The 26,262-nt window shown below is 35.6% G+C and overlaps 1 protein-coding gene across 5 annotated transcripts in view; it reads left to right on the forward strand.

Annotated features, from left to right (window-relative positions):
• Nucleotides 1-26,262, forward strand: part of LOC137243174 (uncharacterized) — a 371,575-nt gene that overhangs the window by 309,134 nt on the left and 36,179 nt on the right. For all 5 annotated transcript variants that reach the window (XM_067770531.1, XM_067770532.1, XM_067770533.1 and 2 more), the window contains exons 6-7: nucleotides 5,703-5,809; nucleotides 13,337-13,510. In XM_067770531.1, the coding sequence (XP_067626632.1) occupies nucleotides 5,703-5,809; nucleotides 13,337-13,510 (281 nt within the window). The remainder of the gene's footprint in view (nucleotides 1-5,702; nucleotides 5,810-13,336; nucleotides 13,511-26,262) is intronic.

Consider the following 26,262-nt stretch of genomic DNA (forward strand, 5'->3'; position numbering starts at 1 on the left):
TTTTTACTAAGATGTATGTATTTAACAATCTTTTGCAAGTTTTATTATTGCATTTACAATATATTTGCTTTTACTATATTATAACTTTTTGATAAGAAATGCGATAAGTCTTCATTCATTCTCGTATGGGCACAAAGAGGATTTATTCTGTCGTTCTCGTTGGGGTATAAATGGGTACATTCCCTTCATTGGACATGCTCAAACAAAAGAGAATAGTTTAGCGCATACATATATAAAACTGGCATAAGTCGCGTACTCCTTTGCGACTCATCCCAGATTCATTCTAGACTAATCGCATTTTTTCAGGGATACGCATGACAGCAAAAATCGTGCATGAAGAGCGTGTTGAAGATTTCCTTCCTCAAAATAAGTACCATCTTATATATATTAATTTTACTTTAGACAGCATCACCGCAGTTCATTTGCTTATATTTTGTACTCAATTTAAAGTACCGTGCTGGGAAAGTTATAATGCAATTTCTTTGCCTTAGTATGTGTGTAAGTTTAAAGTAAAGAGCTAGCACTTAAAGTAACTTTTGCATTAACTAAGTGTGCTTTTACACATACGAATATATATTTACACATGAAACCGCCCAACAAGAGATAAGCACACGTTAATGCTTAAAGTTACTAAGAAATTACAATGCGTTGGTGTTGATGTATGGATATGAATTACTCGGAAGATGTTTAAGATTTACTCACATACATTTATGCTAAATACATGCTTATCGTTGTTGCTGTATATGCTTTTGTAAGCTTTGTAATATTAGGAGTAAACAAATAAACAAAATCCGGGTTATTGTCACACATAAAAGAGCTTTTGTTCAAATGAATGCATACTTAAATGAATGACTATGAGTACAAACCATACAGGAACTGCGTTTTTCTTTGTGGCCAACTGCAGAAATTTTAATTTTGTCATTCATAATCAAATTCCTAACGAAACAATGATTAAATTTAGGATTGCAATCTAGATTGGATTGGAGTTAAATATATTACATTTTTGTTGTGGTATGCTTTAAAACAGTCGTATCAAAAAAGCAGTTCACGACTGCCTGGTTTGGGTAGACATTTAAGAACACCGTACAACAACAATTTCGTAACAAGGTGTTTTTCTGAAAGATGGGATCGCACGGATAAATATTCGATATAATTCGTTATTTATGGTTAAAATGGTTACAAATTGTCCTTTGGCCATATGTGCAGAGTCCTGCTGAGTTAAAGCTGTGTGTCATAAGTAATAGCCACATGTGGCTAAAGATTTAGTCGGCATTTTCACCTCAGGATGAAAAAGTGTAAGGCGCGGTAACCTCCGAAGAAATTTTGGGACAAGATTCTCTTCCAATATGCGTCGTGCTTCTTTATATTTTTCATACAAATTGGCGGGATAGGACCTACTTGTTTTATGCCGAATCCGAACGACATCTGCAACGCAGATGAGTTTTCACTGAGAGCTTTTCATTGCAGAAATTCACTCGGAGTGCTGGCCAAATACTGCCGAGGGGCGACTCAGTTTTGAAAAACTTTCTTCTAATTGAAAGAACTTGTTTCTAAAATTTTAAAGTTGGTTTTTCCTGGGCGTGAACTCAGGATCTTCGATGTGGATGGGGGATTACGCTACCTTCACCTGACGGCGGCCGGCATTGGTTGTTTACATCCTTTATATTTTACGTTTCCAACTTTGCGAAAAAAGTGAAATAAGTATGTTCAATCAGCATTATATATATAAATATTACAAGCCCAGACTTCTTAAATTCGAGTTAGTATTTTAACGAATTTACTGCAAATCCTCTTATTTGCAACCTTCTGCTAAGTTCGAATCACTAAACTGTTGAATAAATAACTCCAATATTTAATAATGCAAAATGGCCTTTATTAAAGTACTTCACAATAAATAAAACTACTATTGCCCGACAGATTGCGTGCTTTGTCAAAACTGCTTGTAGCGCCACTACCTTTGGTGCATTTATACTCTGTGATTTCCTTGTTGCCTCTTCTAGGCGCTTTCAGAATTTACTTAGTTACTGCCATATAATTATAACTACAGATGCACGTGTATAGCTTCCCATATGCGCGCGTATTTGTGAGCGACACTTACACAATTACAATTGCATACTTTCGGTAGCATCTCAGATAAGATATATGCATGTGTTTCTGCACTGCTTCTCCCTGCGTGTACGTACATATGTGTAGACATAATTTATTGATTCAATTGTATATATACATAATGATTGATTTACGTATGTGCATGCAAGTCACTGCTTAGCATCGGCTTAGAGATGTCAGTTCCCCTTAGTGTTGCTAATATTCGTAACAGTATTAATCATGTAATCAACTAGATCCTATTTTAATGACCAATGATTAATTCCATTGTTTTTGAAAAAAAAAAAAAACAATTACTAATTGATTACCATAAGAAAAATCCAAAAAAAGAATTCATAAATATTTCCGATTATTGAAAAAAATCAAAAATAGTCAAAAAAGTCCAAGGAATCAGAAAAATTCCTTTTTTATACCTTTATATTAAATCCCTTTCATGTTTGTCCCCTCATTTCCATACGAATTTTTGACCCACGGACCCTTTTGACCCTTTTTCGGTAACTTCCCGTTGAGCTAGACACTTGATATTTGAACATAGTTCAGATCTGGGAGACATTACAATGCAAGTGAAAAAAAAAAATCTGTTAAGTGGCGCACGGATAGAGATATACAGAAAATTAATTTTAAAATGGAAACTAACTTCTCGGTGATCCAGAGATTCGAAACTTAGCACATAGTTTGCGAGCCGATGGCACTACAATGCGTGAAAAACAAAATGCCGCCAGGTGGCAGACGAATCGAGATAAACGAAAATCCCTGAAAATCCCTGACAAAATGCAGGGAATCTTGCGATCGATTTTTGAGTAACTTCCAGGTGAACTAGAGACTTGGGCCGCGAGTCAGAACCCGGTGACAATGCAATATTTGGTCGAAAAAATTTCGCTAGCTGGCGTATGGATATTGATATTGAGAAAACTAGTTTTAAATTGGGAATCTTGCAATCGATTTTTAGCTAACTTCCTGAATAACTAAAGACTTGAAGCCTGAAATATAGTTTAAAACTTGGTGACAGTGCAATCAAAAAATTTGAGCTACGTAACGCACAAGTGGAACTATTTAGAAGATTAGGCCATACCTTCATGGCTAGCCTCCTGAGTGTTGCAGGCGTTGTAGAATTCCAACCCGTAGAAGGCCCAACTCAATGCACATCCTTGCATACTTTTAGGCATACGCGACTTTCACTACAATTCTTTTAGACTTTCAGGCGTATGCGAATTTCACCACGATTTTCAGCTGTGCAAATTACGTAGCTGACAAACGAAGTGGAGTTCTATTGTTATGATGTGAGGTGGAATTCTATTGTTATCACCAGTGTTGTCAGCGAAAATTCCACTAATTCTATTAAATCTTGCTATTTTGAACAAATAAATAAGATAAGAATTTTCACTTAGGAATTACTTAAATAACTAATCAAAGCTGCCATTGCCTTTTTGTAGGCAGTACTAAAAAAATTGAAAATCAAAAGACGATCAAAAATTTCAAGGACTACCTTTATATAAATGGACCAAAAAATAGAAGGCAATTTTTCCTTTAATACAGACATAGTCTTGTTCAATTTTGACTAAAAAACTTTAACAATAGCTCTTGTATAAGAATTTTGGGATTTAAAATTATAAAGGTAGAGCGCGTGTTTAAATTTTAAATAATCAATTAGTTAATCCCAAGTACATGCTTTGCCTTAAATTGAAAGATTATAAAAGCTGATAACAACTGCGTTAATAAAAGAAGCGTAGAAGCTAAAAACTTCAGCGACATCTACACGTGTATTTTCTAACGATGTGAACAATCTTCAGTTGCTCTACATAGTCCATCAAGCACGAATCAGCTGAAAAATTATCAACAAACGCCATATATGTATATATAGTTATTTTTTTGAATTACATTGTGTTCATTTTATTACTTATTCTTTTTCAATTTCACTCAAATTAAAAAAAACTAATCCCAAAGCCCTATACTTTAAACTTTTATATATGACCATTTCTGCACAATGCAGAAAACAAAATATTTATACAAAACTACTGGACAAGGAAGAGCGCAATAATTTTGAGTAAGAAACTGTGATTTCAGTAATTGTGTTATATATGTACTTTTGTTTGTATATGTAATTATTATTAACCCTCTATTTTAATGCAAGACCTTATATACAAAATTTTATGTTTTTTGTCATTAGGCCCTGAAGAAGACCAAAATAAAAGGTCGAAACATTGGCGAAAAAATAAAAAAGGCGTTTTTCGGATTTATTAACCCGAAACCAAAAACTAATTTGCAAGAAATAAAGAAAGCAGTCGGTAGACCAAAAAAAAAAAATATTATCAAAAAAGGATTTTATGATTACTCTTGTTTACTTTTGATTAGTTTTGAAACATTTTTTTGATTACTTTTGATTATTTATGATTTTTTCGATTAGTTTTTATTTATTTATTTTTTTTTTAATAATCGTAAAATATCACGACTTTTTTGGATTGTTTTTTAATCAATTGTAAAGTAATCATAAAAATAGAAAAAGGTGGCAAGAACTCATTACATGGGATTTAAAAAAAAAAATAATCAGTTGAACAGGTAATCATTACCATTAGTAATAACGAGCCGGACCCGTGCGCATCCTGCGCAACGAATATAAAAATCTCTTATCAAATATCAACAGAAATCAGCCGTTCTATAAGTCAATTAAAACTTACAGCTTGCGCTGCCAGCTGGTGTATGATAGCAACTGCCGGTAACGCAGTTCAAATACTCACAATAAAGCCATAGTACACATAGATTTCTTTGTATGCCAATCGTTTATTTTTAACAAATATTTTAATAAAATATAGCTAAACAAAAGCACTACAACCAAAATTGCCGAAAGCTCACTAATACCCCGAATCTTCATCTTTACCACCAAAATTTTATTTATAGATTTGGATTCCAAATAAGAGCGAAAAAGGTACCCATACATAAAAATAGCAATTAGAAATAATATATATGTGGACCGGTCTATGAAAAGGTGGCTTATGACTCAAACAAAAAGAAGAGCACAAACGTCCTGAATAAATGCATTGTTTATCTTTAACAGCTGTTTTCGCGCAATTTATTTGCCACCTTTTCATAGACCGGTTCACATATGATGATTATTTAACAGGTCTGAACAAGCCGTTAGTTATACTCTATGTAGCTTTATACAAACACAACATTCTTCCATTTTTCTAAACTAGTATAAAAAGTCTAATTTCACTTTTTACTCAACATAAGATGCCCTAACGCAATTATTAGGTAACCAACAATAATAAAATTTTGCACGAAAGGTTTTCAAGATTTCACACCATGTTTCCATGGAGTAAAATTCCAAGCAAAAAAGTAGGGATTATATCACTTGTAGTAAGGTAACAAAATTGTAACTATTTTCGTCAGAATTATTGGATATGTGTGGCATCACTTTAAATACGTCCGTTTTTAATTTATTTTTTTTTCGTTGGTTACACAAAAGTTGCTGCTGGGGCGCGCAAACTTGAACGTTTGTCATGCCAACGCCCCTTAATATCATTATGCATAAGTATCAATATTTATTAGAGATCACTTCATATCACTCATGTTGCTTTCTTTTTTTTACTCTTTCTTTACAGACTTATTTTACATTTGATTCGCGCGCTGAACAACAAACGGAAGTTTATTTACGTTATGGCCAACATCCGGAATTGTATCCAAATCGACGCGGTGAAGTGGTACAAGGGTGAGTCTAAATAAAATAAATGAAAATAAATTACAAAAAAAAAAAAAATTCAACGATATTTACAAACCATTTTCTTTACATAATTTTAAATAAAAGAAATCATTAAAAAATATTTGCTATTTTATTTGTTAAGAATGCACGAACATTTCCTCATTGCAGCACAAATGTTGCGTATACGCCACGGAGCTCCTACTGCTGCAATTTCCATGTACATTGTACACGCTTTATTGATTGCCGCCCGCCAATATTTCTTTGTTATCACAAACATTTCAAGCGATGAGTTTGGTAGACATTTTGTCAGTCATGCTAAACTTGCCTTTGATGTCTACCTGTTGTGACCTTTTTCTTCAACATTCTTTAATATATTTTTCTTTCTAATATCCGCTTAGTTAGCTCTCGTTACATGCGTTTGCCTTGCGCCCTTTTTCTTTTGTGGCTGATATAAGGCAATAATTTTATTTTATTATTATTATGCGTAACTTAAGTGCTTTCTACTGCAATAATCATATTTTACTAAGCGCGACGATGGGGAACGAAGCGAGTTGGTTACGATGGTAATGTTGCCGATGGTAATGAAAAAAAAAAAAACGAAGAAAATAAGTAAAATAATGAAAAAAGAGCGGAAATGGAAACTTGAGCGCCAATAAGAAGAATTAAATTATTCAATATTTATGCAAAGGAGTGTTTTAATTTTATTATACTTAAATATAAATAAAGGTTTCATATTTTGTAGGATTAGTTTATACAAATAGCAAATCTTCTTAGCTTTTTAGGTTCAGGGAAAGTATTTATCATTTGCCAAAGCCGCTGAGTTGTGGTACTGTTGCTGAAGTTGTTGTTGTGTTACAAGCACACGATGGTTACTTATTTGTATACCGTTCATGAAAATGAAATGGTATATTAATTTCGTAACAAATCCCAAAATTGTCAGTCCTTAAAGGAAAATAGGTAAGCCCACCAATAAGTATACCGGATGAAGAGCTGAGTTGTTTTAGCCATGCCCGTCTGTCTGTTTGTATGCAAACTAGTCCCTAAAGTTTTGAGATATCTTGATAAAATTTGGTATATTTAGGTGTCCTATTAGACATTTGTCGGAGCCGACCGCATCGGACCACTATAGCATATATCCCCCCCCCCCCCCCCACCCCCCCACAACCGATTTTTCAGAAAAGAGGATTTTTGTTATATCGTCCTCAATTTATCAGGTTTGAACTTCAAACTTCACTAAATGCTTACATTTACGTAATTTTTTTTTGAGGTAATTGATTCACGGTCAAAATTATTTCATGCAAACCACAAAAAACGTGAAACTTTGCATCGTCACACAAAGTACCTACCTATTTTAATTTTATACATTTATTATTTTATATTAATCTTAAAAGTCGCTTAGGTATATACTTCTATTTACTATATATTTCATATCTTATACAGCCGATTATTTGGATACTACCAATGGGATAAGATTTTTGTTTAGCCCCATTCATGAAAGGTATGAAAGGTGCCGTCCTTACTAGCTTTTTTTTAGTCTAAACAATCCAAACCAAACGAGGTTTCAGGAAAGCTCTTAGGTCTAAGAAGAAAGGTCAATGCAAGATTGTCTCGTGTTAGAGTAGAACAAAAATTAGTAATTGCTGACATCATCGAAGGAATTGGCTCACTGACGCCTTAGAAATAAATTTACTGCTGTCAGATATAAATATAAAACTTTGAAGGACCTCATTCAGAAATCCGGAAGAGTAACACTCTTGCCAATGAAAGACACTTTAAGCTGTGTGGGTAATTGAAATGAAAATTATTTTCTCGACGTGCAAAAAACGTGAGGTAAATCTCTCATGGTCTGATCTGTGATTTATAATCATATTCAAAGCTTTGAATCGAAATACAGCAGTGAGCAGAAAAATAACAGTTAAAAATTTTATCAAATTTAGTTAATTAAATTCTTCTATTTTCCTATTTTCGTTATTTTAAGAAATATCTTCTATGATTCTTGCAACTGAATTATGCAAATCAGTCTCGAAAACGTGAGGAAACTAGAAAATTTGAGAAAATTTGAATAATTTCGGTGTGCAGTTTGGTAACTCAATCAATTTTAGTGTGTTAAAGTGAAAGTGATGGGTCTACCAAAATAAGCATTGATTTTTGAATTTTTTTATTCCAACTGTTTTTTGGCTTTTCCTGCATACAAAGTGTGAATATTTTTTTTCGTTTGTTACCAGCTTATTATCGCCTAGTCATAGGTTTCTTATTGATCCCTTTTTGGCTTATTTTCGACGGTTTAGAGTAGTTTCATCGATGTGATATTGAAATATTATCGGTAACTGTTTCATAACAAACCGATGTGTCGTCGTTAGCGAATCGATAACACGTCGATTAATATGGTAATATATTGATGAGAAATGAAAAACCTTTCGATTAAAAGTCGATAACTTTTGGATGACAAATCTATAAATTTTCGTTAACAAATCGCTAACACGCCGATAACAACTGTTAGCACATCAATAAGAAATTGATAACAAAGCGATATTTTTTCGATATTAAATCGATGAATTTTCGATAACAAACGGAAAAGTGTATGAAAACCAAATCGGCAACTTTTCTGTAACTTTTCGATAGCAAATTGATAAATTTTCAATATAAGATCAACAACATTTTCTATAACAAATCGATAATATGCTGATAACCAAAGTATGCTAATGTAAAAAATAAGTCTCAACGTATATTCTTAGTCGTCGTGTCTTCTCATTCGCATCTGCTCAATTTCGTTAAAAAACTTGCTTTAAAAATTTCTATAAGTTAATTTGCTATAATCATTTTCAAATCTGTTTTATAAATTATCGATTCTGCTTAAAAATTTCAGTTCTTACTCATGGCAATTTTCATTTTCTCTCTCACAATTTCTTTGCTCATCCTTTATAATATTTCCTTATTTCCTCGTCATCAGCCTCCTACTCAACCTCTCACTCCGCTACAATAAGCTATGCCAATCAAACTTTATAAACTTTATCCGCCTGCATAGCAATTCAAATAAAATTCAATTACCAGCTCCAAGGATGATAAGCAACAAAAAATTTACTTTCTATCAATTCCTATTACATATTTTTTTCATACTCGTCTAAATATTAATATCGATTTTTATAGTCAATATTCATATAAGAATAAATATGCGCTTAGTTATTCCCGATGATTGCCTTGTGCAAAGAAATCATAATTTTCAAAGAGATGCTAAGTAGTGGAGCGAGATGAGTTGAGATTAAGTTGTAAATACTCAAATACATTTATAGGACAATAGATTAAAGGATATCTGATTTGTTTTGTTTATTTTGCTGTGGGTATACAAAATACCATTTGAGTACACTAATTATTTATATTCTTAATAAGATTTTATGATGAAAAAATTTGTGTACTTTTTAATACTAGAGTTCGCCCAGTGGTTGAAATCAACCGCAGGAAAGGAAAGGACAGGAAAGGAAAGGAAAGGAAAGGAAGGAAAATCAATGTAAGGGAAATGAAAATAAAAGAAATATAATTTGTCATTTCTAATATAATAATAGGAACATTCGATGGGTACTATAATGAATAAGTAAGCTCAAAATAGGGACATTTTATATTGCTCTGGCAGGTAGGGCATGATTTAATCAATCTGCTTCTCGTAAACAAAAGGTAGGAAAAGGAAAGGAAAAGAAAGGAAAGGAAGGAAAATCAATGGAAGGGAAATGAAAACAAAAGAAATGAAAGAAAAGAAAAGTAGAGGAATGGAAAGGAAAGGAAAGGAAAGGAAAGGAAAGGAAAGGAAAGGAAAGGAAAAGAAGGAATATGAATGGAAGAGAAGTGAAAGTAAAAGAAAGGAAATAAAAAGAAAATTAAAAGAAAGGAATGGAAAAAAAAAATAAAGAAAAGGAAAGGAAAGTAAAGGAAAGGAAACGAAAGCAAAGGAAACGAAAGGTAAGGAAAGGAAATGAAAGGAAAGGAATGGAAAGGAAAGGAAAGTAATGCAAAGAAAAGAAAACAAAGGAAAGGAAAATAAAAGAGTAGAATGGAAAAGAAAGGAAAGAAAAGAAATAGACTTGATGCATGATCAGCTATATATTTTTGTTTAATTTTGATTGTGTATAAAGCAACTCCTCGGCCATGCTAACGATTCAGCTTAGTACACAAAAAGCAAGTACACACACACAGCGTGTCTACAGTATGAATAAGTGCATGTGTAGTGGCGTGACTTTTATGTAAAAATTTTTATATTAAAATAATTTTTCAATTTTTTTTTATTTATCGATAACAGTGCCGCTTAAAATTTCCTATCAATACATATATAATTTGTATAGCTTAGAATTATAGTTTAGCAGAAAACGGTTCCACATTTTTTTATCTTGTCTATTTATATATTAGATTCATAAATTGTGATAAAAAAAAATTCCAGTTGTACCAATTAGACGCTTTTGGTTTAGCCCACAATGATCCGTTTTAGTCTTAGAAGCAGAAGTGTACAAACCAAAAAGGGACATCTTCTCCCCTCTTTTTGTTTTATAGCTTGACATGCTTCTGGAACTGTGCGCTGTGTTAATTACTTATATATTCGGTGAGTCAACGAAAACCCTATTACGTACGCCGAAGTTGAAAATATTCGTATTTCCACTGTCCTTGCAATAATATAAAATGCGCCTAAATGGCACAAATAAGCCTATTCAGCAGTATGAGCCATATGAAAATTGCATACTTTTAGGCGAAATTTTAAGCGGTTGGTTTCAAAAGACACGCAACTGATAATTTAGGAGACCAGAAAAAATACTCGTGATTTTGGTATACATCTTGATTCGAGTAATATGGCAATGGTGATAAGGAAAAATACTTATCCTTAATTGGTCAATGTAGGGATTTACTCAAGCGTGAATGAAATCCTGTCATATTTTCCGTTTACACTGCTGCTAGACTTCAGAAAGTCCTCTAGCTTAGCTTCTATGGATATTGCCGCAATATGTGGCTCATTGTTCATTAAGTACCGCACAAGCTTATCCCCTCTAAGTGGGGAACGAATAAATTCAAATATATCTAAACTTCAGAATATAACAAAGCTTTTACGCAAAACACACATGAAGAATCACAGACATCAATATTTCACCAGCCTGGAAATGTAGTTTTGTCTAGACTTGGGGATCTTATCCATATCTACATCTTTGAGCAGTTCAAAAAGAATCAGCGCACATTCTACTCCTCTGAAGGATACACGTACTTATACATAGTGTGACGAATATTAGCAACACTAAGGGATACTAGCATCTCTAAGCCAATACTAAGCGGTGACTTGTATGCACATCAATAAACCAATCATAATGTCTATACATATGTCCATGCAAGCAGCGGAGAGCAACGCACAAACACATGCATATATCTGAGATACTCCCGAAAGTAGGCAATAATTTGTGCAAGTATCACTTACATATATACGCGCATATGAGAAACTATAAACGTAGTTATAGCTGGTAGTTTTATAGCTGATAACTAACTAGTAAATTCTAGAAATAGAAGCGCCTAGAAATATGTCAACGAGGAAATCAAACAGTATAAAAGCAGCAACAGTTGAGGCACGAAAAATCTGTTTGATTTAAGCAAGCTATCTGTCGGGAAGTAGTAGTGTTATTGTGAGGTACTTGAATAAAGGCCATTTTGCATTATTGAATAGTGGAGTTATTCATTCAACAGTTTAGCGATACGAACGTTTGCAGAAGATTTGAAATAAGAGGGGTACCACTAAAATTCGTTACAATAGAATTAGTCTTAAAAGTTAAACCCTTATAGAATTCTCCAACTGAATCCCAACCACAGTAACTTGGACGAAGATTTCCTAGCCTAAACAGAACAAAATCAAACGCTTTAGTGGGTTGTCAGATGCAAGACTGCAATATAGTATTGCAGACAGAACACTCTATAACTAAGAACCAGAGTAGATGATTTTATATACATACGAGAAGATAAGAACAAACTACATGGCATAGTCGTTTAACATATGCTTCGAATTCTGAAGATAAATTTAAATTAGTTGAACTACTTAATCCAACATTTGCTAACGAACATGTAACCAAGATCAGCGAGTTGGCGAAAAGCACTGTGATCAATGAATTCGATTTCAATGAAACGAAAGGAGAGGACAAGCATGAGGAAAGCGTTAGCCAAGTAGGTAGAAGTATCGCAGTTGTATATTGAAGACGAACTTTTAGCAAATATGGTCGATAAACCTCTGAACACAGCCATCTTGCATCGATATCTTGGCATAAAAGGGACGTACATCACATACAATGGACCTCTGCTTTGTCCCAATACTCAATATACCACGTTGAGAAAGTTATTAGATAGCAGGTTCGAAGAACTGTTGCTTCTAATAATAAATAATTCCCTACAAGCTTATTTTCGTTTGAAATTTTCCAATAATTCAGGAGATTTTGAAATAAACAAGGTTTTTGATGATAATATGCAACACACAAATTTTGTTGCAAAAAGTTTCGGGAAATCACTGAAAAAATGAAATCAAAATAATTGACTTCACAAAATTAATCATAAGTCACGGCTACAAAACATACTCTTGACTTCATTTTGTTAGGCTTTGGTGAAAAAGCTAGCCATTGGCCGCATTCAAAATTTTAAATCATTAACTTTGCATTCAACTGAATTTCGTTCGTGTAGAAGGCATTCTTTAACAACTCTGTAAGTTATGCTCCCACCGAGCTGAGATTCGACCATGAGTCATCAAATTTATAATTCTGCACGTCTACCTCTTGTTTGTGACTTTTCCCATTGTTGTTATTGCTATTTTGTTTCCTTTTTTTTTTGATCGGTACTGTGGCGAGAAATGCCTTTGAAGAAGTCACAGCGAGACTTTCCTTTAACTCGCAGGGTGTTACTACTATAAATAAATATTGATTGGGATATTTTATAGCAGAAACACGGTCAGGAATTTTGACGAGCCAGCATCGCGGCGCGATTTCATTTTCAAAGCAATGTCATCTCCCGCAACTGATTATTCTAAGATTCAATTGAACTCATAATTTGCAGAGCTGCTCAAATCGGATTGTTTAAGCAAAACTTTTCAATACTCTTTGAAAATACTTTGGAGCTGAACCCATGTCATCATACAACTTTCATAAAATTATATATAAATTTAAGTTACGCAAAATTGCTTTTCCTCAAACTAGAGTCTACGAACAAAAGAAACCCAGGTGCTTGCTGCACGCACGCCTATAAGTATGCAACACTTTTCTGCTTACCTTAATCACATTATTAAAGAATTCTCTTTTTTGCTTTGCTGTCCCAACTCATGCCTGCTCGCGTAGCATTTTCACATTATCTTGAGCGCATTAAATCATTTTGCGCTTACACGCTATCAGAGTGTTTTTTTTATTTTTTTGTTTGCTTTTCTTTCTAACGCATCACTTAATCTTATATTTTTTCATGCATATTTGCTTGTGTTTTTTCAATTTAACTGCGCTAAATTTATCTATCTCACACTATTTCTCTCTCTCTTCCGCTCTTCTGCAGGTCCTATTGTGAGCGAGAGTATCGCGATTGTAGATTACAAACCTGCTACGTGCAATCACCCGCATATCCTGGCCTATATCCGCGCGCATTAAATTGTCGTTATAAATTGCATACGCGACAGCCGTACATTAAATTGTATTTGCAGAATGAACAATTCGCTGTAGATGGACAGAGGTAAGTTGAAATATTGAATAAAGTGACAGGACTTAAAAAAGTATTTAAAATACAGTCCCTTACTATGTTAAAAAATGTTGAGTGCTTTGGCAAAATTTTGTTGGCATATACGAATTATCGCCTTTTAAAACTGGCCAAAAACTGGATTTTTCCACAGAGATTCTTCAACTAAAAGACAGTCACGTACTTTAGCCAGGAAATCTGGTGGCCAAGGAAATGTTCGACACATTCCACCTTATCCTTGTGTGGCCCTGTCTTAAAAAATTACACTATAAAACAAACAAGTAGGCCGAGTTCGAAATTTCGCAGGTGGAAATATGTACCTTAAAAGAGTCTTTATGTTTCCGAAAGCCTTCGGTGCGCCTAATACAAATCTGACGCCAAACCTTCTTAGTTGTTTACAAACCCGTATCAGAGTTTTACTTTTGGTGTTCCAAGTCTTACTTATAAACATCCAATACAGTGAATTGGTATAAGTCGAGATCCTCCAGACTGTTGAGGAGTTATTATTCGATGTGGCGTTGATTTAAAAGCACTATCGTCGGAAGGAAAGGTTTCAGGACTCAGCGCGACCAGAGTCAGCCTTCAGTTATAGAAATAAAATACCTATACTCGTGTATGCTATCTAAGTTCAGCGATAAGTAGTACTATTATTTTGTTAAATACTCGAGAATGAACTAAAAGTGGCTTTTAGGAGTAGCGTAACTGCATATGATGGATCGACGTCAACTAATAAAATAAAAAATAAAAAAAAAACTAATAAACTTTACATTATATTGAGTTCTGGGCATATATATCAGGGTATGCCAGGAGGGTCCTTGAGATTTAATCTTTCTCAGACGATGCATTCTCAAGTAGGTAGACGGATTCGATTACATTTTATCAAAGGCGCTTACCATCTAAGAAGATTTAGTAAGAAAACACCAGGGTGAAGTAAGAAGCTGAGTCTTCCAAGAGACGTAAGATCAGCAGAGCGAAAAGCGTGGAAAAATGTCTGTGTGGACAAAGAAATCTTCGGAGAAACAGCAAGGTTGAGCAAAACCGTATTTAGGGCATATAAAGTTCAGGGATTCCACCAACTGTCGCATTGTGATAAAGAGTTCTTTGGCGCAAAAAATCAATACATAGAATTCTCGCAGGACGGTTGTACATCTATACTGAGTTCTTGGTCATGAGATACAAAGAAACGAATAGACCGCTGAGCTGGCAAAGGAGGGTGCAGTTCTCGTTGAATATACAGTAGACGTCCCCATTTATTTAGGACAAATTAAAACAAGGCAGGTGTGACATGAGACCATTCAAGAAAGAAGGAGGGACACGCGAGGTGCAGGTATCTAGGACTATGGACTCTTTTATTCCATGTGAAGTCATAATTGACCGGTTAGTTCAATCTAACCCCACCTACGCTATTACTCAGACCAACATAAAGGATTGTGTAGGCTTACGACCCATATTTACGAGCTGGTTCCCCAACTATTATTTCAAATGCACGAGTGCGTAGCTATCTAATATTGTATAATATCCATTATAACCATTATCTCGCTCATGAAATTTAGGTAGTACATTGGGACAAGAACCTTTCGGAAGGTGTAACCATTTTAGTTTATATCCAGATTTTTAGAATCAGTAATTTTTTCAATTATTTTTCTGATTCTATTTGCAAGATAGTTGGTGAAAAGTGCAAAGACACGATTTTTAAGTTGAGAATGAAAGAGACAGAAACTCAATTGCTCAGCGCTGAGTAGCTTCTGCTCGATTTTGTTGTCCCTCTTCCAGCTCGACATCGACAGTAAATCTTCCAAAGGTGATTTAGGAAAGCCTAAATCTAATAATAATAATAATAACAACGACGAAATGACTTTTAGCTACTTTTTTCTCTTTATTTCCTTTTAAGAGCTCTCAGTATGCAAGAATTTGCGAAAATCTAAAAGCACTAAATCATCACTGCGACACTAAAAAAAATAAAAAAGTACGAGAATAAAAAATTTCATAGAAAACACTAAACCAAATGAACTGTTGCAGCATGTGGCTCGCCGTTGACGGTTGTAGATTTGTATGTGTACACGCAACATAGCCTACTTTTAGGCTTTAGGCTGTCACCAGCACATTGCATACGAACAACACCAATGAATGCGAGCTAATGGCGCGAATGATGCGAATAAATTGAAGTAGCCAAAGCTGACATGGCGTATGAGTGACATTTCGGCTATAGCTGACAACAAATGTGTATGTGTGTGCGTGTGTACATGTGCGCATACACATGAATACATAAAATATATAGCTTTATATATAACAGCTTATATTTGGACAGAAATTAACGTAAAGTTAACGCTTGGTAATTTGTCATTTTGGCACGTTTTGGCTTTGCAATTGGAGGCAAAAACACAAATAGACAGCAAACAAATGCGACAGCTGGGGTAGAATCTGTGAGAGAGCGGTAGCTAAAACCGCTTTAGGCAGTGAGCCGCAGCTTGACCGGGTAAAAGAGAGTGAGAGGTAGAGCGGTGAAGAGAAAAAATCAGCCACATGAATTGTGCGAGCTGGCACTTGCATTTGGCATTTGGCACGTTGACAATGCCAATTTGACAGCTAAAGAAAAATTGGCACATTACAGAACGAAATACACATACAAATGCACAACGCACACAATCGTACACTTTTTTCGTACAAACTCAGATGTACGCAACTACAGTTACTAGTGCTATAAATTTTCGTTATTCATTATATTTTGTATACAGCTTGGATTAAGGTTTCCTCTCACTCTCTGTCTACCCTCTACTCGCTTTCAAATCGACAACCTGCAAAATATCTTACGTGAACTACGTTCTTTGCTTCAACGTTGCTCTATAAAAAAACAGGTTTAAAAGCTTTTGTCGCATCTGTATAAAGCTTCTAAATAGCGGTTTGTTTATATATTAAGATAAGCATGCTCTCAGATTGAAGTTCTTCCTGCTGCTCTGTAAGTACAAAGATACCTCAGGCATCACTACCACTTAGTCAACTTCTGTTGTTGTAGCGCGCAAAGACTAATGATGATGCACAATGGCACTTCAAATGTTATGTGGAATTAGGTTTTGTGACACCTTTTTACGGTTATTGTGTTATTTTTTACTTTTTCTCTCTTTGTTTTATATTTGTTATCAAAAAGAATACGTCAATATATAAAAGCTTGTTTTTAAGGAAAATTGGCACTTTTTGTTTAACGAGTAATAAAACCTGTGGTTTTAGTTTTATAATTATGGTATTTTTAAATCTTCCATAAGTTGTGTTTACTGGATGTGTTTTATTAAATTTTTTTTTTTTAACATAAAAAGTATAGGACTTGAGGCTTTAGAGCACTATACTCTTGTGGGCTCCCTTTTTGACTAATGCAAATCTTACAGAAAGTTGTTTAATCGTATTCAAGCTCTGAGACTTCAGCAAATCATCTTATGGAGGACGCTGTCTCCAATTATGTCCAAAAAAACATACTCTTGATGTTCCCTGCAGGCGACATGGTCACAATAAATCATGTCCAAGATGTTCGGGCTAGTACCTTGATTGTGCCTGTTATCGCTGCGTTCCAACATCGATAATACTCTCCAAACCCTTCGGGAAGTATCTTTGTCAATAGAGCAGAATAAAAAAAAGAAGAGGGGCTCACGCAGTTTTCGGTAAAGTTGTTAGACTATGAAATATCATAGAAAAATTGTACGTTTTACATTATTTCTTATAACCGTATCATGTATGATCGAAAGAAAACGACAGCATCACACGAGGTTGAGGTCATTCAATTGTCAGTAGGCCAGTTAAGGGGATTCTCTCCCTTGACTTTTGGCATCTTAAGATACACAAGTTTGAATAAAATTATATTTGCGATACGTAAACTACCGACGATTCTAAGTTTAAATCGTAGGAAAAGTAATTTCACAAAGCTTTAGAAGAGGTGCTCCTAAACGGGAAAGTCCGTCCTCCGAAGTTTGGCGAATTTTCAACAAAAATTCATTTACCTTGCAGACTCCGCCCAGAGTCAACTAAATGGTAAAAAAATTAGAAACAGCACACCAGACGAAAAGGTCGACATTAATCTCGGCGTAAAGAAGCAAACAAATTTTAGAAAAAAAAATATATATATATATATTTTTTTTTTTAAATAGAAACAAGTTTTTCTAAGCGGGATCTCCCCTTGGCAGTGGTTTTGAAACCACACTCAATGAAAACTCGAAGACAGCATAAAATATGTGGGTCTCGTTCCGTTAATTCGTAGAAAGCACGACGCAAACTGAGAGTCTCGCTCGGCCTCTATTTCCTCGCATGTGTTTATTGTTATTTTTTATATTTATATTTCTTGTGTGCGACATTGGACTTCCCCTTAACGACTGTGTCGATTTTGTGTGTTTGCAATGGGATTTGGTAATAGTTACGGCACCACTGCAAATTCTGGGAAGTGCTAAGCTATTCTCAAAAATTTAATATTTGAGAAACTTTTCTTTCCAGGAAGCGGACCGCGCCTCGGTTTGCTTTAAATTTTCTATAACTGAAGTTCTTTGGCTAGATCAACGGTTCAGAAACTCTTATTTCCGGAAATTGGATTAAGGAGCCACCCTTATCTTTAAACAACTTATTTTTGGTGCGATTTTCTGGAAATTCCACGAAGCTAGCCAGGGATCGAACTTTTCCAATTAATCATATTTAAAGTACAACTTGCTTGAAACTTGGTACAGAGGTACACCATTGACTCGATTAATTACAAGATTGATATTTGGGATATTTTTCCGGAAGTGGGCGGGGAATGGATACTCATAGCTCGAGCGTGAGGGGGCGGGTCGAGGACAGAGTTGTGAAGACTTAAGTGAAAAAGAAAATTTACAGGAAAGAGATCAAAAACTAGTCCATCTGCGGTAGTAATGCGTCGGATAATATCTAAAGTTGCTGTAATATTGCAAACAGCCTCAGGTCAATCGTGAAATATATCTGTCAGTCAAAAAAGCTACGGTTCGAGCTCTTGAAATCATTTCTAAGTTGAAGACTGCTTTTGTCGTTATACTTACTTATTTACTTACTTACTTAATTGGCGCTTAACCGTCTAAACGGTTATGGCCGTCCAACGGCGCGCCAGTCACTCCTTCACTCCGCCAACCGGCGCCAATTGGTCACACCAAGGGAGTTTAAATCGTTTCCCACCTGGTCCTACTAACGGAGTGGGGGCCGCCCTCTACTTCTGCTTCCATAGGCGGGTTCCGATAGAAACACTTTCTTGGCCGGAGCATCATCTTTCATTCGCATAACATGGCCTAGCCAGCGCAGCCGCTGCGCTTAAATTCGCTGGACTATGTTGATGTCTGCGTATAGCTCGTACAGTTCATCGTTAAATCTTCTTCGGTACTCGCAGTCGCCAACGCGTAGAGGTCCACAAATCTTTTGAAAAACTTTTCTCTCGAACACTCGCAAAGCCGCTTCATCTGCTGATGTCATGGCTCATGTTTCTGCCCCATATAGCAGGACGGGTACGATAAGTGACTTGTAGAGTATTATTTTCGTTCGCCGAGAGAGGACTTTACTTTTCAATTGCCTAACTAGTCCAAAGTAACATTTATTGGCAAGTTTGATTCTTCGCTGGATTTCAGTGCTGATGTTGTTGCTAGTGTTGATGCTGGTTTCCAAATAAACGAAGTCTTTTACTATTTCGAAATCATGGCTGCCAACAGTAGCGTGGTTGCCAAGGCGCATATGCGCTGACTCTTTGCTCGATGACAGCAGGTACTTCGTTTTGTTCTCATTCACCATCAAACCCGTTATACTTACTAACTTACTTAATTGGCGCTAAACCATTTAAATGGTTATGGCCGTCCAAGAAAGCGTTTTTTTGCTGTGCTAACTGGTGACAATTGCTAGATTCAAGGGAATTTGAATCCTTTTTCAGTTGGCTTTCCCAAGGAGTGGAGCCACCCTCTTATTCTGCCTCCGTAAGCGACTTCCAATAAAAGTACTTCCCTAGCTAAAGCATTATCTTTTATGTAAATAACATGACCTAGCCAGCGTAGACGCCGAGTTTTAATTCGCTGTGCTTTGTTGGTATTTGCATAAAGCTCGTAGAGCACATCGTTAAAACTTCCACGGTACACGCCGTCGGCGCACGTTGAGTCCACAAATCTTTCGAAGAACTTTTCTCTCGAGCACTCCTGAAGTCTCCTCATCTGATGTTGAAGTGGTCCATGCTTTAGCACCATTTAGCAGGACGAGTACGGTAAGTAACTTTACAGCATGATCTTTGTTTGCAAAGAGTGGAATTTACTTTGCAATTGCCTAGTCAGTCCAAAGTAGCATTTGTTCTAAGCTCATCGTGTCATCTTTCCTAAAATCTTTGTATTACCCACTTATACCATATAAAAATGGAGGCAGCAACACTGCGCCTTCTAATTTAGTAAACTGTTTCAAAATGTTTGATGTGCTGCGCCTCGGCGTGGAGGCGGAGCACGCTATCACCACGCCACGGCGGTGGTTCTCATTAAATTTCATTTATTAACTAAACATTTTTTCTCAGAATGTGTTGTACCTAACATTCCCACTAACGCATTCATAGCTCTTTCAATACCTTATCAGTTTTCCAGAAAGCCATGCTGAAAGATTTATCTAAAACTTTTCATTTGGTTAAACGCTTTTTCAATCAGCTGCTGCCTGAGATGTGGCCTATTTCTATTTCTTATTTACACACACGCTAATGAGCATTTCCACGCACACAACCACTCACCTGCTATTCTGTCTAACACATTCAAAATCCATTGATTTTCGCCTGACGAAAATTCCAAATTAATTCACGCGAAAACGGCGCCAACAAAACAACAAAAATTGCAATTATTGCAGCTGTACTAACTGCGCTAACGCTCCTGAAAGTATACTACAAATACGCAAAAAAAATAAATGCAAACTTCTCTTTACTTTTCGAGTCTATGTGAAAATTACCAGGCAAAAGTATGCAAACGTCTGAATTTTCAGGCATAAGACATATACAAACACTCACACAGCTGCTCATATACATACAAAGTTGGTAGTGTGAGGGGATGTTTGGTAATGGTTCGAATCGTTGAATCGATTGAGCCATAATGAGATGCAAAATAGTAACATAAAAAGTTTTATTATACTTTCGGTCATATCATGATATAGTAATATATATAACTCATTGATAATAAATGGCGGAAGAAAACTTTGTTTATTTTAGTTTGCATAAAATAACAGTGCGAGAGTAGGAGAGACAGTCCAAGAGTGTATGGAGCAAGAGGGTATAAAATGTAGCTGAGCTGTTCAACGTCTGAAACTAATGTGAAGCTCAAATATATGGGGAATCATAATAGCTGCAAAAAAATTTTTTTTTTTTTTTTCATTGTTAAAGGAGTTTGTTGTTCTTTGCATCAGCTGCTGCCAATGTAGCTACTATCACAACTCAATTTGGTATGCCATGCCAAAGTTTCGCATCAAATTTGCGCAATTTTCAATGTTGTTCTGAAATGAGATATTATGTGTGTAGTAGTAAGGGAGTAAAAAATGGGTTTTCATGAACTGGATATTAGGAACAGCAGAGTGAAATCGAAAGTAAAAAGTTACTTACGTAAGCTGCTACGCATGATATAATGGGGGATGATTATGTTGTGCTGGTATTTGTTATGCAAACTCTTAAGTCATTTGCAAAAATATTAAAAAAACTTATTTTTCTAATACGCACACATGTTATATGCAAATCAATTGTAACTATGTGCGTGTGTGTTAGTGTGAGTTTGGAAAACTTTTTTGCTATACACTCAACAAACATTTATTTGTTTGCTTTCAAAACTTTGCAAATATTTGCATATTATGCAAAAAAAATTACTGAAAATAAGTAAGGGCTGAACTGTCTCCGGCTGTGTCGAAGATGTTATACCTTTCATGAAACCGACTGATCTTAACGGTTTTTGGTGTGATGGCGATGCGTATGAAGAGATGATATAATGTTGTTGTTGCGTCTGCGATGTTGTTGTTGTAGCGATAAGGATACTCCCCGAAGGGCATGGGGAGTGTTATCGTTGTTTGTGGTCCTTTGCCTCATCCAGACCTCGCACTTTCCTGTAACAAGCAACATTAAGGCACATGCTCGGCCATTCTGCGAACTATCTAGTATGACCACTTGAAACCGTCAGGGCCATACCGCCCTCCCACCTCCTAGATTCGTGAAGATTTTGGGACCACCAGTGCCTCGGCTGTCAAAAAAAAAAAAAAAAACAGAATTCGCCATAAGTAGGTGAGGTTAACGTTAAGGACACTTTTCAAAGTGTTGAGGATTGTTATCGATGCTGATGCTCCTTTTCCGGATATAGATCCGGTGAGTTCAGAAAACAAGCACCATAAAGGTCCGACCATCTAAGGAACGATTATTATTACCACATTAAACCTTCTGATCCGTCCCGGTTTTGCCTTCTCCCTGAAATTTTCAAAACGCCATCAAGGGCTTCAAACTGTTTTGCAAAACTGACATTCGTTTGACTTCAGAGGAGAGTCATTCGTGCCTCTGCATAATGTTGAGCAATATCAAAACATCTCTTGACAATTGCTTCCACCTTCCTCTTTGACATAACGTAGGAAACTAACGAAAATGAGATGGAACACCACGCCTAACGAAATTTGAGAATATTTGTTCATTTCAGCTATCTTTCGCCATACAAAGTAATGCCTTAAGTTATATTTAAAAGATAATACGAATAGTTGACCTTATGGCTGTTGAGCATATCGTGCATCGTATTTGCTTCTTTGTATGCATACTTGGCTCCTTTAAATACTTTTCTCGAAAAATATCTCAAACGCGATTTCGCCACACGTACTTGGTTTTATGGTTCTAACCGAAAAAATACACCCCAAAGGTTTAAAGGATGTGTGCGGTCCTATGTCGGGTATGAGTCAGGTACGCTCTAATACAAAAACATACCGGTACCAGCTTCATTTCCGTTGAAACAGTTTTTTTAACTCCTCGAAACTTCGAATATGTTCATTTTAGTCGCCTCTTATTTCAGGTATTATATAGCTGTGAAAAATCTTTAGCCCATTAAGCCATTGAGGCTACTATTAGCGAGTTCGGTTGGTGTGGTACAGCTTTCGCTCTTTGATGGTGTTTTGAGTTTTTCATATTTGTGATTTTTATTGCTGTTGTAGAAGTGTAAATATCTCTTAGGTCATATATTTATGTATTTTTTTGCTAGCCTATTTTATGGTAAACTATGCTCCGGATATGGGCATGTCCTACAAGCTGCCAGATTAGAAGGCTTTGTAATATATGTTTGGTTGATAAACAGACTTTTGGTCTCACTATGAACTCATTAAGTCTATGTGTGGTCCGCATGGACCGGCAAGTTTAACCTAACCTTACCTACAATAAACCCTGGAGTTATGTTCTTCTTTGGGATAGATCCAGGCTGAGAATGGGGTATATAGGATTGCTTGGTTCTTATGTGAAACGGAGGTTTTTATATAGAAGAGACCTTTCCGTTTTCTTCGGAACACACAGTCTTGTTATCTCCTTGTGTTACAGCCGATAACTAAAGATTATCATACTTTGGAGCTCAAATATTGGGAGTGATTCTTTATTATAGTTTTATGTATTTTAGTGTATTTTTCGCAAGAAATTTGCTGTCGCTCTGTGTTCTGCTATGTTAGGTATCATAGTTTTCTTTAATTTTATATACTTTGGGCCTTTCATCAAATTCGGTAGAAGAAAACAATAATCTCTTCTACAGTAGATTTCACTCATGACCCAGACACAAGAGACTGGATTGCGTATTGTGCCTGATTGCATATACCACGAATGCAACTTTCAGTTCATTTTCTTTTCTTTTTTTTTCTATGGGATATTTCACTTTTTCCATTTTTTATTGCTTTCCCATCCTCTTTCATTCGTTTTAATAATAATTTAGTTTAACGGTTCAATAATCATTATGATTGGCCTCTGCTTTGGTGCAAATGGAGCGTGACTTGTCTGCCAGTGTGCAGTAACTAAATAAAAGGTGAAAAACGCACAGTAGTAAGCAGTTTTTAGTATGGGCAGCGTAAACTTGTTCTAGCGTCACATAATTTTCTTGATAAATATTGAGTAAATGAAAATGTTGCAGTCCTAAGGTCAGCTGGTATGAATAACTTTAGAGGTCTTCTACCTTATATAATCCATTCTTTTTGTCTCTTTCTTGTTGCATTCCTGTAATATATTGCAATAAAAGGAATGATTGGCCAGCTAGATAAAGAATCTATAAAATAAATAATTTTTAACAATTTTTGTTGTTATATCGGCCTACTGATTTGTAAGATCGCGAGTTTTAATCGAGCTCAAGGCCTAATACTATTTTCACACAGACGGCTTATTGAACAAAAAAGGCAATTTTTGAGCAATCTTATTGAGCCCAATCTTCCCTACAAAATTCGAATCTATTATTATTTCATTAGTAGCTAATCGAATACCTAATGAAGTTAAAAGCATAATGCAACTCTGTTGGCAGCTTTCCGCTTCCGTTTCCGCTTCTTAGTTTTTGGTGTGTTCAGTGCTTAAAAATGTCATTTGTCAAAGCAAATGTCATTGTCTGCATGGCGGAACGATACAAGGTGGCCGCATCGAACAGCTGATTATAACCTTTTTTATTTGATTTGATACATCAACTACCGGCGCAGTACGATTTTGACATTTGTCCATCGAATTTACAAGTACATGGAATTTTTTTTGTTTGTAGGTATGTCACCATGCTCCCACCTTGTATCGTTCCGCCATGATTGCCTGTCTCATCTTTCATACTAATCGAGCAGTTACTTCTGTGTGAAAGGAAAAAATTTACGATTTCATTAGCAGGTGAAATGAGATCATTAAGTTTCTGTGTGAAAACAGTATAACAATAATTTTTTTAACATTATTACTGTTATGATACATTTTTCTTAATTGAGAATTTTTTTTTATTAGAATAGAAGAAAGAAAAAATTTATAAATTTATAATTCACGTCCCGGGAAAAGCAACATGAAAATTTAGAAGCAAGTTTTTAAATTAGAAGAAATTTTTTTTAAGCATGGTCGCCCCTCTGCAGTGAATTTGCAAGCACTCTGAATGTATTTCTGCCATGAAAAGCTCTCAGGGAAAACTCATCTGCCTTGCAGATGCCGTTCGAAGTCGGCATAAAACAAACAGGTCCCGTCCCGCCAATTCTTCGGAGGCTGTCACGCCTTAGATTTACTTATTTATTTAGGCCGAGCTTCTCTTTCACTTTGCTTCTTGATTCTTTCCATTTGTAAGCTAGATGAGTTTTCACTGAGAGCTTTTCATGGCAGAAATACAACCGGAGTGATTGCCAAACACTGCCGAGGGGAAACCTCGCTTAGAAAAACTTTCTTCTAATTGAAAAAGCGTTTTCCTAAATTTTCAGGCGTTGATGTGCTCGTGACTTGAACCCAGTACTCAGCGTGTCGTTTGTTTTTTGTAGTTCAACGCGACATATTACGTCAGTGTCTGAGATTTAATTCAGATGAGCTACATCAAGGCCCATCTAATACTGTTGTTGTTTTATTATGACATCCAGAGATGCTGCTTGTAGTTTAGTGTTCCAACTTAAAAGGAAAAACTGGAAAAACTTCCTCACCGCATGAGCTCTGCCAACCTCCCGCCTATGAAATGTAGATCATGGGAAGCGGAGTTGTTTTACGCAGTCTTTTGGTCTCGGAATTTTCTTAACAATTGTCACAGAATTTCTTTGGTAAGAACCCCTTTGGGTGTTATTGAAAAAATAGAGTTTCTGGGTGGACTCACGGTAGGGAACAAACTTCGATTTGTAAGATGGTTCTAATAAGTTTTTAAGGGCTTACAACAACTTGCCTTGAGTGAAGTTCTTAAAATTGATCTAATCAGTTCTTTCTCCCCATCTTGTGAACTGCTTAAGTTGAGGATCTCTCAAAAAATTTAAATTTATATTGTTTATATGTATAAACAAAAAGAATTGAGTTACTTATGCTCCAGTTTCCAATTAGGGGTATAAACCCTCCGAAGCCTACATTATGTCAAGAATGTGTCATTTATTAGAGCTGCGGGAGTAGATTTGCCAGTCGAGCTAGACATATTATTTGGTTAAGCACAACGAAGAAGAAACTCATAGCGAAAGTGAATATCTCTAGAACCGCATAAAACTTGTTTTGCTGTCGCATCTGCTCCAAGGACTATTGGACGGATTTTTAAAAATTAGAAACCGGAAACCAACCCAAAGTTAAAGTCATAGGATAAACAAAAGCACCACAGCCTCAATTATGATATTTCCATAGAATTTTAAGTCCATAAACGTTCCAGCTTAGAACCCAGTCTATTTAACTTTTCCGATACTCTAGGTTATAGAGACAGATTTTTTTTTTTTAATATCTAACATTCCTACAACAAAAACAACACTCTACAACCATATCCACATATCTGGAATTTTCTTAGAGTTTAAATGCGAAACGAGTATGAAATTTAAGTATAAATTTTAAGCTCCTGTTTGCTAACAAATGTCATCTACGTGACTCTAAAAATGTCGGTGTTCACTCATATTTGCACACTTACATACACACACACATATGCAGTGTATAAATTGATATGCTCTTTCTTATATTCGCATCTTCCATCTTTACTAAGCTGACTGCATTTCCATTTGACCAGCATCTGAACTGTCCATATAAATAATTTACATTTTGTCTGTCGGCCTTTTAAGCTCAGCACAATTGTCCATCCTTGCCCTTTAAATTTTGCGATATC

The sequence above is a fragment of the Eurosta solidaginis genome, chromosome 3, assembly GCF_040869045.1.
Source record: "Eurosta solidaginis isolate ZX-2024a chromosome 3, ASM4086904v1, whole genome shotgun sequence".
Classification (NCBI taxonomy): domain Eukaryota; kingdom Metazoa; phylum Arthropoda; class Insecta; order Diptera; family Tephritidae; genus Eurosta; species Eurosta solidaginis.